The 12,347-nt window shown below is 48.7% G+C and overlaps 1 protein-coding gene across 2 annotated transcripts in view; it reads right to left on the bottom strand.

The window, feature by feature from the left end:
• The window catches only part of SKI (SKI proto-oncogene), a 143,323-nt gene that overhangs the window by 14,674 nt on the left and 116,302 nt on the right, over positions 1–12,347 (bottom strand). For both annotated transcript variants that reach the window (XM_039509138.1, XM_039509139.1), the window contains exon 2: positions 910–1,035. In XM_039509138.1, the coding sequence (XP_039365072.1) occupies positions 910–1,035 (126 nt within the window). The remainder of the gene's footprint in view (positions 1–909; positions 1,036–12,347) is intronic.

The raw sequence follows: 12,347 nt of genomic DNA on the forward strand, positions 1-12,347 counted from the left end.
GAGAAACTGCTTATTTCATCCCACAGCCACGCCGCCAATGCTCACTGAGAGGCGGCAGGAGAAGGGGAAGGGCAAAGTAATTCACTTTTCATCAGGGAAAGGTGGAAGACATCTTTCATTTAGGCTAGGTCTACACTAGTGGGGGGGGGGGGGGGTCGACGTAAGATATGCAACTTCAGCTACGCGAATAGCATAACTGAAGTCGGCGTATCTTAGGTCGACTTACCTGGCCGAGTCGACCGCTGCCACTCCCCCGTTGACTCCACTTCCGCCTCTCACCGCGGTGGAGTTCCGGAGTGGACGGCAGAGTGATCAGGGATCGATTTTATCGCTTCTACACTAGACGTGATAAATCGATCCCCGATGGATCGAGCACGTAGATGTACCCTTAGAGACAGGGGCGGCTCTACAAATCACGCTGCCCCAAGCAGCGCGGAGCGCTGCGCCGCCCTTCCCCAGTCCCGCGGCGGGTCCCCTCTTCCCGCGGCTCCGGCATCCTGGGGAGGGCGGCATTTGGCTCCGGTGGAGCTCCCGCCGGCATGCCTGCGGCAGGTCCACCGGAGCCCGGGACGAGCGGACCTGCCGCAGTCATGCCTGCGGGAGCTCAACCGAGCGGGAAGACGGGACCCGCCGCAGGCATGACTGCGGCAGGTCCGCTCGTCCCGGGCTCCGGTGGACCTGCCGCAGGCATGCCGGCGGGAGCTCCACCGGGGCCAAATGCCGCCCTCCCCAGGACGCCGCCCCAAGCGGGCGCTTGGCCCGCTGGTGCCTAGAGCCGCCCCTGCTTAGAGAGCATGGGCCAAAGCCATCCTTGGTGTTGTTCCATTGGCTTCAAATGAGGGACACCAAGCACAAATTTCCTCCCACCAATCTACTTTAAACAAGGCAAGTGTATAACTTAAGAGTCACCTTATTGGATGAACCAGACAAGGATCGTAACCAACTGGACTGCTTTTCCTTCTCGGCAGAAGTTGGAGACTGGGAAGCAGAGTCATCAGTTTTGGGCTTTTTGGAAGCAGGAGGATCTGAAGGGATCTGAAAGGAAGAGGGGGAGAGGAAGCAAAGATTTAATAATTGTTCTTTTCACAGTCAGCTTAGTGCCAGAATAAAAGGTGATATTTAAAACAAATATTGATCTTTTCCCACCATCCCTTGAACAGAACTATCATTTCATGACTGCAAATGGAAGAGACAAAGGGACAGAGACCAATGTATTCCACAACACAACACTAGCTTCATTCATTCATTAAAGCATAAATGGCAAGACATAAAGTTACAATACAAGGGCTAAAATGAAGCCTAAATATAATTGAGCTATTCACACTGTGCTGCTAAGCAGTATCTGCCTTTTTTATTATTATTATTATTATTGTATGCAGAAAGGTAAATTTTCATGGGGTTTCTGAATTGGAAAGATTATTTTAAATGAGAACAGAGCAGACTTTGTTATTCTGTTTGCAATGGTTGTTATGCCGATGACTTCACTACCCCACAGCTGCAGTGGATTCTGGGGGCGCTGCCAAGAGCTGCTTTGCCTTTTCCACAAGTGCCTCAGCTTGGCCTATACATCACCCTCAAGCATAAAATAGTCCTTTGGCAGGCAGGGCCCCTTTCCTTCAACACCACCAGGACATAAAATTCCTACAGTCCCAGTGTGGCTTGCAAAAAAAATTGGTAACTACTGGTTTCACTGGTGTGCTGGGGATACCAGACTGAGGCGCCGCCAGCACAAACAAGGCTAGCGGACGGGCTCTGGACCTCATTCTGCATGAAGAGTACAAATAATAAAACAAGAACACACCAACTTTCTTTCTTTGAGTTGGAAAACTCACTGCTTTTCCATATTGCTGTCCAACAGGGCTCTTATTGAGATGGCAGCACAATATGGCAATAACCAGTAATAATCCTAATACCGTATGTTTATACTGCGCTTTTCCATCCCACCACTGCGAAGCATTATACAAAAGCGCGTAAGTATCCACTGTCTCTGTTTTATAAATGAGGAAACTGTGGGGACAGACACGTTTTAAGGGCAAGACCTTCACAAGTGTCTACTGATTCTGGGTGTCCAACTTGAGGCCCCTTAAAGAGGCCTGTTGCTCAGCATTATCTGAAAATCAGGCTCCTTTAAGGCATCTCAAGTTGAACACTCAAAACTGAGTCACCCGAAGCCACTATCCTTGGAAATTATGCTCTGAGTGATTTACCCAATTTTCAGAAAGGGAGTTTCAGGCAGAACTGAGATTCAAACTCCCTTCTCCAGATGCCCAGTCCACTACCCTATACACTCTGCTCACAGCAAAGCCTGGAGCTGGATGCCATACAAAAACACAGCCCCTTTGCCAGCCTTAATTTGGAGGGAACGCTGACATCAAGTCCATGGTCAATCTGCTGCTTTTATGGGTGGCAGAGCAGCTTTGCAGAGCTGTGGCTCAAGCCAACCAGTCTCTAGTTAATGCCCGTTAATCTGGCAGCCTGCGCTGCTAGGACTGCTTGTGTTCTTTTACGGCCCGATTCGCGTTGTAACATAATTGAACCCGGCACAGATCTCTTACTACAGCATTCTAAGGCAAGCTAGAGGCTGGGGCGCCTTCCCATACATAGAGCGCGTGTGTGAGTAACCGCGAGTGCAAAATTAGCCCGTGCCAGTGCCAAATGCCAGTGTCAGTGGATCTGCAAGAGCTGCGTTTGGCTCAGCGTCAGCCTTTTATTTCTTTGGGCTGACTTTGGAAGTGGCTGTTCCACAGCCCCTCCTCCCTCACCAGCTGGAAAGGGGCACTTTGGAATGCCTGCTGCGGCAAGCCCAGGGCAGCAGGTTGGGGAAAGGGTCTTTTCTGCTGTCAGAGACGGCGAAGCAGTGACAGCATCAGAATGGTATTTGGCAGGCGAGGCGGCTCCCAGCCCTATCCACTGGGGATGGTGAGCAATGTGGGGAGGGGAGAAGTAGGGGCCTGGAATGAAAAAGGCAACAGGTGGCAAGACTCAGCATGGAGACCAGTCCTCCCCCCCATCACTGCTACCCTACTCAGCTGCAGGAGCACATTCTGCTCAGGCAGGATGGAGGACAGCCATCCTGAGCCCTGTCCTGCGCACACATGGATAGCGCCGTAATGGGCTTGAAGTGGGGGGCCGGTGTAAAAACAAACCGCTTTTGGGGAACAGAGAGGAAAGTGTCAAGTCTTAATGGGCATGAGAAAAGATATTTAAATAGAATCACCTCATTTGCATTTTCAAGGGACACCTTGTCTCCTTTTTCCTTCTCCGCCCGCCTCCCTTTTTCCCTCTAATCAAGGCTGACCATCCAAGGCAGAGGGGGAGCCTGAGCTGCACAATATAGGAGCAGACAAGCAAAACAATCCATGCCCCTTGCTGCCAGCGGTCAGTGCTGTTCTGTTCCTGTGCACCGGAGCCGTGATGGGAAAGCCCCCCACCCTCCACCGAAGAGAAGAGAAACAGCTGCTGACAGCCCCTGTAGATTGTTCTAAATGAAGCAACATCATCTCCCACCATGTGGTACTAGCATTCCTGCGAATCAGGCTTGGCTTGTGTGCCGGGCACTGGGCTCTGACTTGGAAGCCCTGCAGTCTATTGCACACCCCAAGCTGCTGTGTGACCTCAGGCAAGTCACTTCACCTCCCGCTGCCTTGTTTCCCCTTCCACCCTTGATCTGGCTTGTCTACTTAGATTATTAGCACTTCAGAGCAGGGTCTGCTCACCGGGTACAATCGGAGCTATGGGTGCTACTCTTAACACTGCTAATAATAATTGCTTTCTCACCCTCTGTGAATAATAATGACTCAAGAACCAGGGCTGTTCATGAAAAAGTGGGGCTAATGCTTTGAAATCCAAAAAGCAGGGGGTCGCTCTTTGCCCTGTCACACATGCCATTTGGTTACCCTTCTCGTTACATTTGTATCTGTCTGGGCAGCCACGGAAAATATTTTTTCCCTCCTCACTGAGCTGCAGCAGCTATGCCATAAATCCACCAAAGGCTCATGTGCTACAGGTGTCAAAAGTGGTCAGCTGGTGACCAATAGGCCCAGCAGAGAGGCCGCGCAGGCAGCCAGTGAGAAAGCATTATCACATGCCTCTCACCCAAGCATGACTTTTGCTTTGCAAAGCAGAGTCTGCTGATGAAATAGGCAGAATTTGATCTTCCTACAAGGGAGTGTGAACAACAGCGCAAAAAAAATCAGGGCTGAGGAGGTGGAAGGTTACAAGAAAGGAAAAGAAACGTACTCTAGTAGTCTGGACACTGAAATGCAAAAATATGACGAGGCATGTAGTACAACTCCCCCTGCCACATGATTCACTGGATATACACCAGGCTAGGACAGGCTCTCAGCTGGTAATAAGTAAAACTGAGGAAAGTACCACTCTGTCGCTTTCAAAGTAGCCAGCATGGGGGAGGCACGGTAGATCGTATCTGGATGAAAATACTTTTATTTCCATCCAAATATATACACGTACACACTTACAAATAAAATATTAACACAGGTGGCATTTAACGGGGCACTAACGAATGCTTTTCACCATTCTTATAAATGACCTCCCCCGCCATGTATGCAATAAACTCTTAGAAGCTTGAAACAGAAATAGATGTTTCCTTAACCTTATTCCCCTTTGGTTGTGTTGCTCAAGACCAATGGTTTGTTATTGTATAGCTCCGCATAAGCACTGGGGCTTTTCATGATGGTTTGTTGTGGTACGGTACCTCATAAAGCCTAGAGCTATGCAAAGTGGCTTGTTATTGTAGAGTTGCTCAACAGCACTGGTATAAGCCGTCTCTTGTTATAGGGGAGTTTAGGGGCACTGTGGCATTTGCTCTGGTAAGGCGAAACCACACAGAAAAGTTTATATGGATCCTAACGAAAACCACAGAAGTGAGATTTGGGGCCTGCTAAACATGATGGCATCCCTTTAAAGTCACCCTGATATTAATGAGACTAGTTTGGATTTTGGCCAAATGAACTCACATTTGACATGTCATGCTAGCTCGATTAGGTATTGTATTATCAAAGCATGAGATCAGTGGAGATGACCTTTACCCGCTGCTTCTCAGAAAGACACCCACCCCTCCCTTCCGAATGCTAAATAATACTACTAAAACAAGCAGGCCCGGAGTTAACTAGCAAGCCTGGCCTGGCCCCTAAAAGTTCCCTTTCAGTCCAACACAGAGTGAAAATTGGGCTCTCAGAATAAGACACTTTCAAGCTAGTCAAGAGGGGGTCATTCCTGGGGTACTCGCTCTCTGGAGTCACTTTCCTCTCTAGCATCTGGGCTGAGTGGACGATTTTTGTTCTCCGGGCTCCTCTATTGCCTGAGGGTTTCTCCTGAGCACAAAGCAGGGAGTGCTCTTGGGGGTCTGTGTGTTTGTATGTCTGCCTAAGCCCCCTGTAATATGAACAGCTATCCACTATGGGATAAGTTCAGATGCTACAGACAAAGCAGTGTCCTTACGTGGAAGAGGAGAGCAACAGAATGGGCCAAAGTCCCTGGGAGCACCTTTTGCAATTTGACCCTATATGCAACAAGCCAACAACAAGCAAACATGCCTGTTTCCCAGGTCTCTGAAACCAAACAGCACCCCAAACCCAACCTCTGCAAACACCCAAGGGATCTGTTCAGAAACCTGGGCTTCATTCTGCCCCCTCACTCTAGTAATGCTATTGATTTACACTGGTGAAAACGAGAGCAGAATCGGGCCCATTTGCCTAATAGGAGCAGGAAACTTTAGGTGGAGAGTGGTGGGCAGGCGGGTGCGAAGCTATTTCAAGGTAGCTACCCAAACCGGATTGCTTAGAGCATGTGGGAACATGAGGGTCCCTGGCTAGAAACACAGGAACTTCTGTACCAGATCACAGCAGTGGGCCACCTAATCCAGTCTCCTCTCTCTGCTAGCACCCACCAGCAGATGCTTCACGGGAAGGTGCAGGAAACCTAGTCGACATTTAACAGCTGGGTCTTAATGGGTGATGCGACCCGAAGTGAAGGTTGGTTTCAATTTCAGGGTGGTGCAGATTGGGATTTGCAGGGCTGCACCTGCTTCAAGGGGATCCAACTGAGAAGCAGCCCCCAAAAAGGAAGGGACCCAATTCTCCAGTTCCAATTCAGCCCTTTGGGGCTGAAGATCTCACCACAGCTAAATCTAATCCTAACTCAGAACCCCCCAAAAGCCTACTGCAGTTACAATGGGGGAAACGCCTGCACATTGCACTGGCTTTTTAATCCGTCCTAAGATGGGTGTGAATGCAGCTCCCCCACAGCAGGGGGTAAAGCAAGTGAAAAAAGAAAAACTCCAGGGTTTTGCTCTTTGAGTTCAGTGATGCAGGGCAAGCCAGGCCAGGATGGCTATTATTGTAGCTTTGAGAATATCTGACAGGCTGGAAGCAGGTGCAGTGACCCACACTGCATGGGGTTACTGATTCATCTTTGAATAGAAATCAGATAGCTAAAGGGACAGAGCACGTTCTGTGTGGAGACTCTGATTAGGCCATAGGGTGTCTTTCCCTCAACCCTGCCCCTTCCCTTTTAAATGGAGCTTGAAATGGATCGGGGACATGGGAACAATACTAGCAGAAATCACTTTATCCTACTTGGCTGGGATCTTCTTTAAAGGGCTGGATTGTGGCCTGGCTTTATGTGGTTGCAGATGGGCTACGAATAGGACCCAGCCTTCCCCACTACATTGATCACAGTCCTGGGTGTAGGTGGTGGGGGTGCAGGCTCCATGGGGCCACTACTGCGCCCCACAGGGAAAGCTGAGCCTGCACTAAGGGAAGAAGTACCTTGCACCAGGTTACAGGACTCTAGCAGTGGAGGGAGACAGGGAAGGAACTGTGATTTGCAATTCTGTCCTACGGCCGCTGTGCTACACACCTCTCCTAACATAGGACTGAGCCCAGAAGGTCCAAGGTCTCCATCAAGAATGAATGATTCAGTCCTCAGGGGGAGGGAAGGGAGGGTGTGAAAGGGCAATTCAGGAGAGCAAGCCACAGTAATGCATGATTTTTACGTGTACATCTACGCACCCCAGGGAGATAGAGGGGAGGAGCTACGGTCAAGAACTTGGAGCAGATCCTACTGCAAACAAGAGTCTATCTTTTCATGGTAGCTTTAAATGTCCCCCATCACACACAGAGTGATCCAAGAAACCTCTATTTTAATCTCTTTATGTGACTACTAGACAGGACTCTGAACCTGTGTGTGTGTGTGTGTACGGATTTGATTCTTTATCTCCCTCATATGGGTGTACCTGAGAAATAACGCCACCAAAGTCACAGGGGCTACACTCACATAAAACCGGGGGAAGCAAAATCAGAAACAGGCCCATAAATCTATGCATAGCATTATAGCATGTTGTTCAAGCTGCTGCTTTTGCAAAGAGCCAAGTTCAGTTATACCATAAGAAAGGGTGGAGCTTCCTGTCTCGGCAGATACTCAGTTCGGGCGTGAAAATTAAGTGGATTTCTCACAAAGAACAAAAACCACAAGACCAGACGCTAGTCTGATACCGGTTTGTAGAAACCTCAAAGATACACTTCTTGGGGGTTAAAAAACGTGACAGACACCAAAAGATAAAAATACATTAAAAAATAAAGCAGCAAACAAGTGAGTGGCAGGCAATAAACTATACCACCAGGGTCAGACTTCAGGCCAAATGTGTCAGCAGCACAGGGCAAGGCTGTGGCCCAGTTCAGTTGTGCAGCGTGAAAGCACTGCTGTTGGTGATGCTGTAGTGAAGGGTCGGTCTAAAACTGGGTCTGGTCCAAAGCCAATGGGAGTCATTCCACTGACTGCAGTGGATTCGGGATCAAAACCTGGTTAAATGATAACCGGAAGTTCTCATTTATGGTGTTTATAAACTGGCTGCAAATATTAGCTCGGGGTGGAGGGACATGGGTGCTTCTTGACTCACACGTGCACGTTTCTCCCAAGGAAACTTGTGATCTCGGCATGTGCCTAGACAGGAGCCTGACCTTGAGAGCGTGCAATGGCTGTAAAGAAGACACTGCAGTCTACTGGGACGTAGCACATACTCACCAGAGGGGCCAGGACAGTCCTGAAGAGGATGCTAATGTAAGTGACACTCATTGTGCTATGTCCATCCTTGGTGTAACTTTCCCCCTCAGCTAGATAGATGATTCAGTAGATAGGACATGGGGCTGGAAGTCTGGAAACCAGGGATCAGCTCTTGGCTTTGTCCCTGACTCTCTGTGTGGTCTCGGGCAAATCACTTAGCCCCTCCTGCACCAGCTGTACAATGGAGTTAATGGCTCCCTACCTCACAGGAGTGTTGTGAGGGTAAAACCAATGAATGACAGAGAGAGGCACAGATAACAGGGGCTACTACGTCAGTTCCTAAGCGGACCTAATTCAGCCTGCAGTGGGGGTGACTGACAGTAATTACCATTCAGGAGCTCCTTGCTGGCCTAAATGAACATGGCAAGTCTGACTAGGTCTTAGTGGATGGGTGCTTATCTTTTTTTCGTTTTTTTTTTAAAAGGCATTTGGCCAATGCTTAATTTGTAATGAAAGGTGCCAGGGATGAACTGCCAGGCCCAGAGGTACCAGGGCTTGACCCTGGCACAAATTAAGCACTGCATTTGGCCCAATGTAGCACCTGGTTTGGCCTCCTCGGAGAGGCCAAGGACCAAATGGGACAGGATGGCCACAGTGGGTAGGATTTTCAAAAGCACCTGTGATGTATGAGCAAAAATAATATATGGAGACATACCTAGCTCACAGAACTGGAAGGGACCCTGAAAGGTCATTAAGTCAGCCCCCTGCCTTCACTAGCAAGACCAATTACTGATTTGGCCCCAGATCCCTAAGTGGCCCCCTCAAGGACTGAACTCACAACACTGGGTTTAGCAGGCCAATGCTTAAACCACTGAGCTATCCCTCCCCCCTAAATGCCACTGAGACTCGTGCTCTCAAGGCCCTGGGGTGTTTCTGAAAGCCCTACCCCAATGTGTACATGTAGGTGGGAAGCTTGCCCATTGCCACCTGCAGAGTACCCATCACGTGGCTACCTGAAAAACGTCATTTTCCAGGAGCTGCCAGGCTGGAGATTTTCCCCAGCACTCATTTGAGTTTAAAAGTAAACCTTCCAACCAGCAATTCAGTAGCCAAACAAACAACAATGGAGCATCTAATCTCTCTGTCCAGGCCTCTTCACCATGCTCACTGTTGTGGTATCTGAGCATGAGGTGTAACAGAGGAATAAGCTGCTGCTGCTTCTTTGACTCAGCAAACTACGAGTGCATCCCTATCAAGATCAGGCTCACCCCTGGTGATACTGTCCTCTTGCAGCAAAAGCACTGTAGAAAGCACTTAGAGATCTATCACCAGCTATGTCCCACAGGGGCCCCTGGATGACATGCAACTGATTCAGGACAGACAGATCCACATGGGATTTTGCTAGACAAAACAGATACCAGAAGCTTCAGAGATACAGCCCATGCAGCCACAGCGAGCTCATAGAAAGCCCATGGGTATTCAACCTCAGCCAGGGAGCAAGACTCTTCCATCACCAAGGAACCTTGCAATTAAATTAAAACCAGCCAAATAGAAGATCTGAAAGTGTTGATCCTTCAGGAACTGCTGTGCTTTCCTTAATCAGAGATGAAAAGTGGGTCAGTGCAACTATCCTAACCCATTTGTGTGCTGTGCCACTGCAAAGACTGGAGAGAGAGCCCCAAGACAGCTTCTGTATGCAAGACGTGACACTCAGTGTCTAGTTAGAAGTCAGGACCCCCTGGGGTCTGCTCTGGCCTTGGAAAGGAGTGGTGTAATGCTCAGAGATGGGGACTAGGAGACATGACTTCTAGGTTCTATTCTGAGTGCTGCTGCTGATGCATTAAGTCATTTCAATTCAGCTCCTTCAAAAAAGGGAAATAACCGCCTTACCCACCTGCAAGGACTTTGTCTTGGAAGAAAGTTGGCATAGAAAGTATTCTTAAGCAGAATGAAATGACTGTGTCCCATATGGAGTCCCTTCTCCCAATGAAACCCCTAACACTTGTTCATTTTTAAGGGTCCTAAGGTTGGTTCAGGCCATTGCACATGCCACCACGGCCACACGTTGCAGAGGCCAAATGGCAGGGTGAACAGGACACCCCCAGAGATGCCATGAGTAGCAGTTTGGAGAAGGCATGGCATTATGTTACCAACAAGCACTCTAAGCTGCTCCTTCAAGTCAGAGTGCAATCCCCGAGGAACAGAGAGGCTGGTGTTACAGCCTTCTCCCCAGGCGTTCTTACGCGGGGTTAGTCTCCTGTGACTTACATCAGTGCAAATCAGGAATAGCTCCGCTGAAGCCAATGGAGCTACACATGCGGTCAAACCAGAGTAAGTGAGAGGGGAATCAAACCGTGTGTTTAATTGGCAGGTGCAACACGCTCTGAAGGCACCCAATTGTGAACAAACTCCTGCAAAATCCCAAACCAGGCATAGTTTAGATTCAAGTTCCCTTGCATCCAAATCCTTTAAAACCGTGACACGAGCTCCAATCGCTAGAACACATGCTTCCTACAGGCTTTTGGCAACATGGCCGGCTGGTGATTAATAAGGTATTAAGGGGGGGTCTCTATCAAGGACTGTACTTTCACATGGATTGGGGAAAAATATTTAGTCTGATGCAGACAGACGGGTATAAACGACCTGTCTCAGTGAAACAGGGTGAGCTCGGAGCACTGTAATCTGGAGCGGTAGGAAGATTTTCTGCATCTTTACTGTATATATTTAAAAGAGAAAAACCTACCACATCTAAACACCAGTTCTAGGAAGCGCTTACTACAGTCTGCCCTTTTTATTTTTTTATTAGGTTTCTGGTTTTGGTGGCAGGAGTCCAGACCGTCACAGCACAGAGCTCTCCGTCTCCCCGCGCCCAGCTCGGGTGGAAACAGCAAGTATTCATTTTACCCTGTCATTCTGGGAGGCCTGATGACATGAAGTATTTGCTTTCTATTCCTGCCCTTCCCAGCACACTCACTGGCTGCCACTGTGTCGCCCTGCGTCTGACCTGCGGGGAGGCTTCACAAACCGCAGCTGAAAGCACTTCAGAGAGTGCCTGTTACACCGTGGTTTGAAAAGGTGTTGTGAAAAGCTCCTTGCTGGAGCTGCTGTGCTCACCCTATACCGGAGACCTGACCTGGACTTTCCTTGCCCGCTCTCGGAGGGAGAGCCTCCACATTGCCTGTAAGCCTTATTCTACTCAAATGGCACTTCCCCGCCCAAGAATGTTATGTAAGATGCAGTGTTTTAGTCATCTGGTACTTGAGAAAGTTCATCTCAAGGATTTGGGAACAAAGGAGCTAATTCTCCTCTCATTTCCACCAGCGTAAAGTCCTTTGCCTCCAATGGACTCACTTCCAGGAAGGGAGACAGGAATTGGACCCGTTCTGTTTCCTACAAAATGCCTCTCTTTCACACTTCCTCAGCCTAACAGAATTTCTGAACAGAGTCTCTTTTGTGAAATGTCTGGAGTGAAGCAACATTAAAACTGTTTTCCAGCCCCTCGACTCCATTTCCAAACTCCTTGGCCAGCGTGTGGAGGAAGCTATTTCCCTCCCCAGCCCTGCTGTCTGAACGTTTCTTCCTTCCCCCCCACCCCGTTTTTTTTCCCCCTGTAATATTTTAGCCAGGTTCCATTTGGTGGCTGTGTTTGAACTCACAACTAGCCAACAGTGGATCCATATCAAAAAGCTCCCAGCCCAATTTCCTAACAGTTTGTTCCAGTTGCTATTACCAAAAAAACCACTGACCCTGCAGCTTGGTTTTAAAATTTCACTGGAAAAAAACAACATATATGTATTTGCGCGATTTGCTTTTCAAAGTGCTCAATACAACTGAGAAACTCCAGAGAGGCTGTGAATTTAGTAAACTGGGCGGATCTTGGCTCCAGTTATGCACAGAAGCATATTTATTAGGACACAAAATGGCCATGATTTGTTATGAACACACCTCCTGGGATACTTTCAGGTTGCTACAGGCTGTAGTGTAGCTTGTAAACTTACTTCTGAGATTAATATTTCGTAGAGGTGTGGTGGTAGAAAGAGCCAGCTATTCCTGCCTTGACATTTACATTCAGAAAAAACTGCTCTACCAGTTGAACTGGCTCAAAGTGATTAGTGAACTCCGGAATTAAACTCTCTTACTCTTCCCCCGCCCCCAGCTGTTAAATTCTTTGCTGAAAATGATTCTTTGGGCCTGATCATGCATATTCTGACCAGGGGAAGCCGAGGCGACTTTGCCCATCAGTAATGGCTGGTAGGGATGGGTCCATAGAGCTGGATTTCAAGGCTTGAGGCCCATCACTGACAGCCAGCTAAACAGAGAACACA

This window comes from Mauremys reevesii, linkage group 21, assembly GCF_016161935.1.
Source record: "Mauremys reevesii isolate NIE-2019 linkage group 21, ASM1616193v1, whole genome shotgun sequence".
Lineage (NCBI taxonomy): Eukaryota > Metazoa > Chordata > Testudines > Geoemydidae > Mauremys > Mauremys reevesii.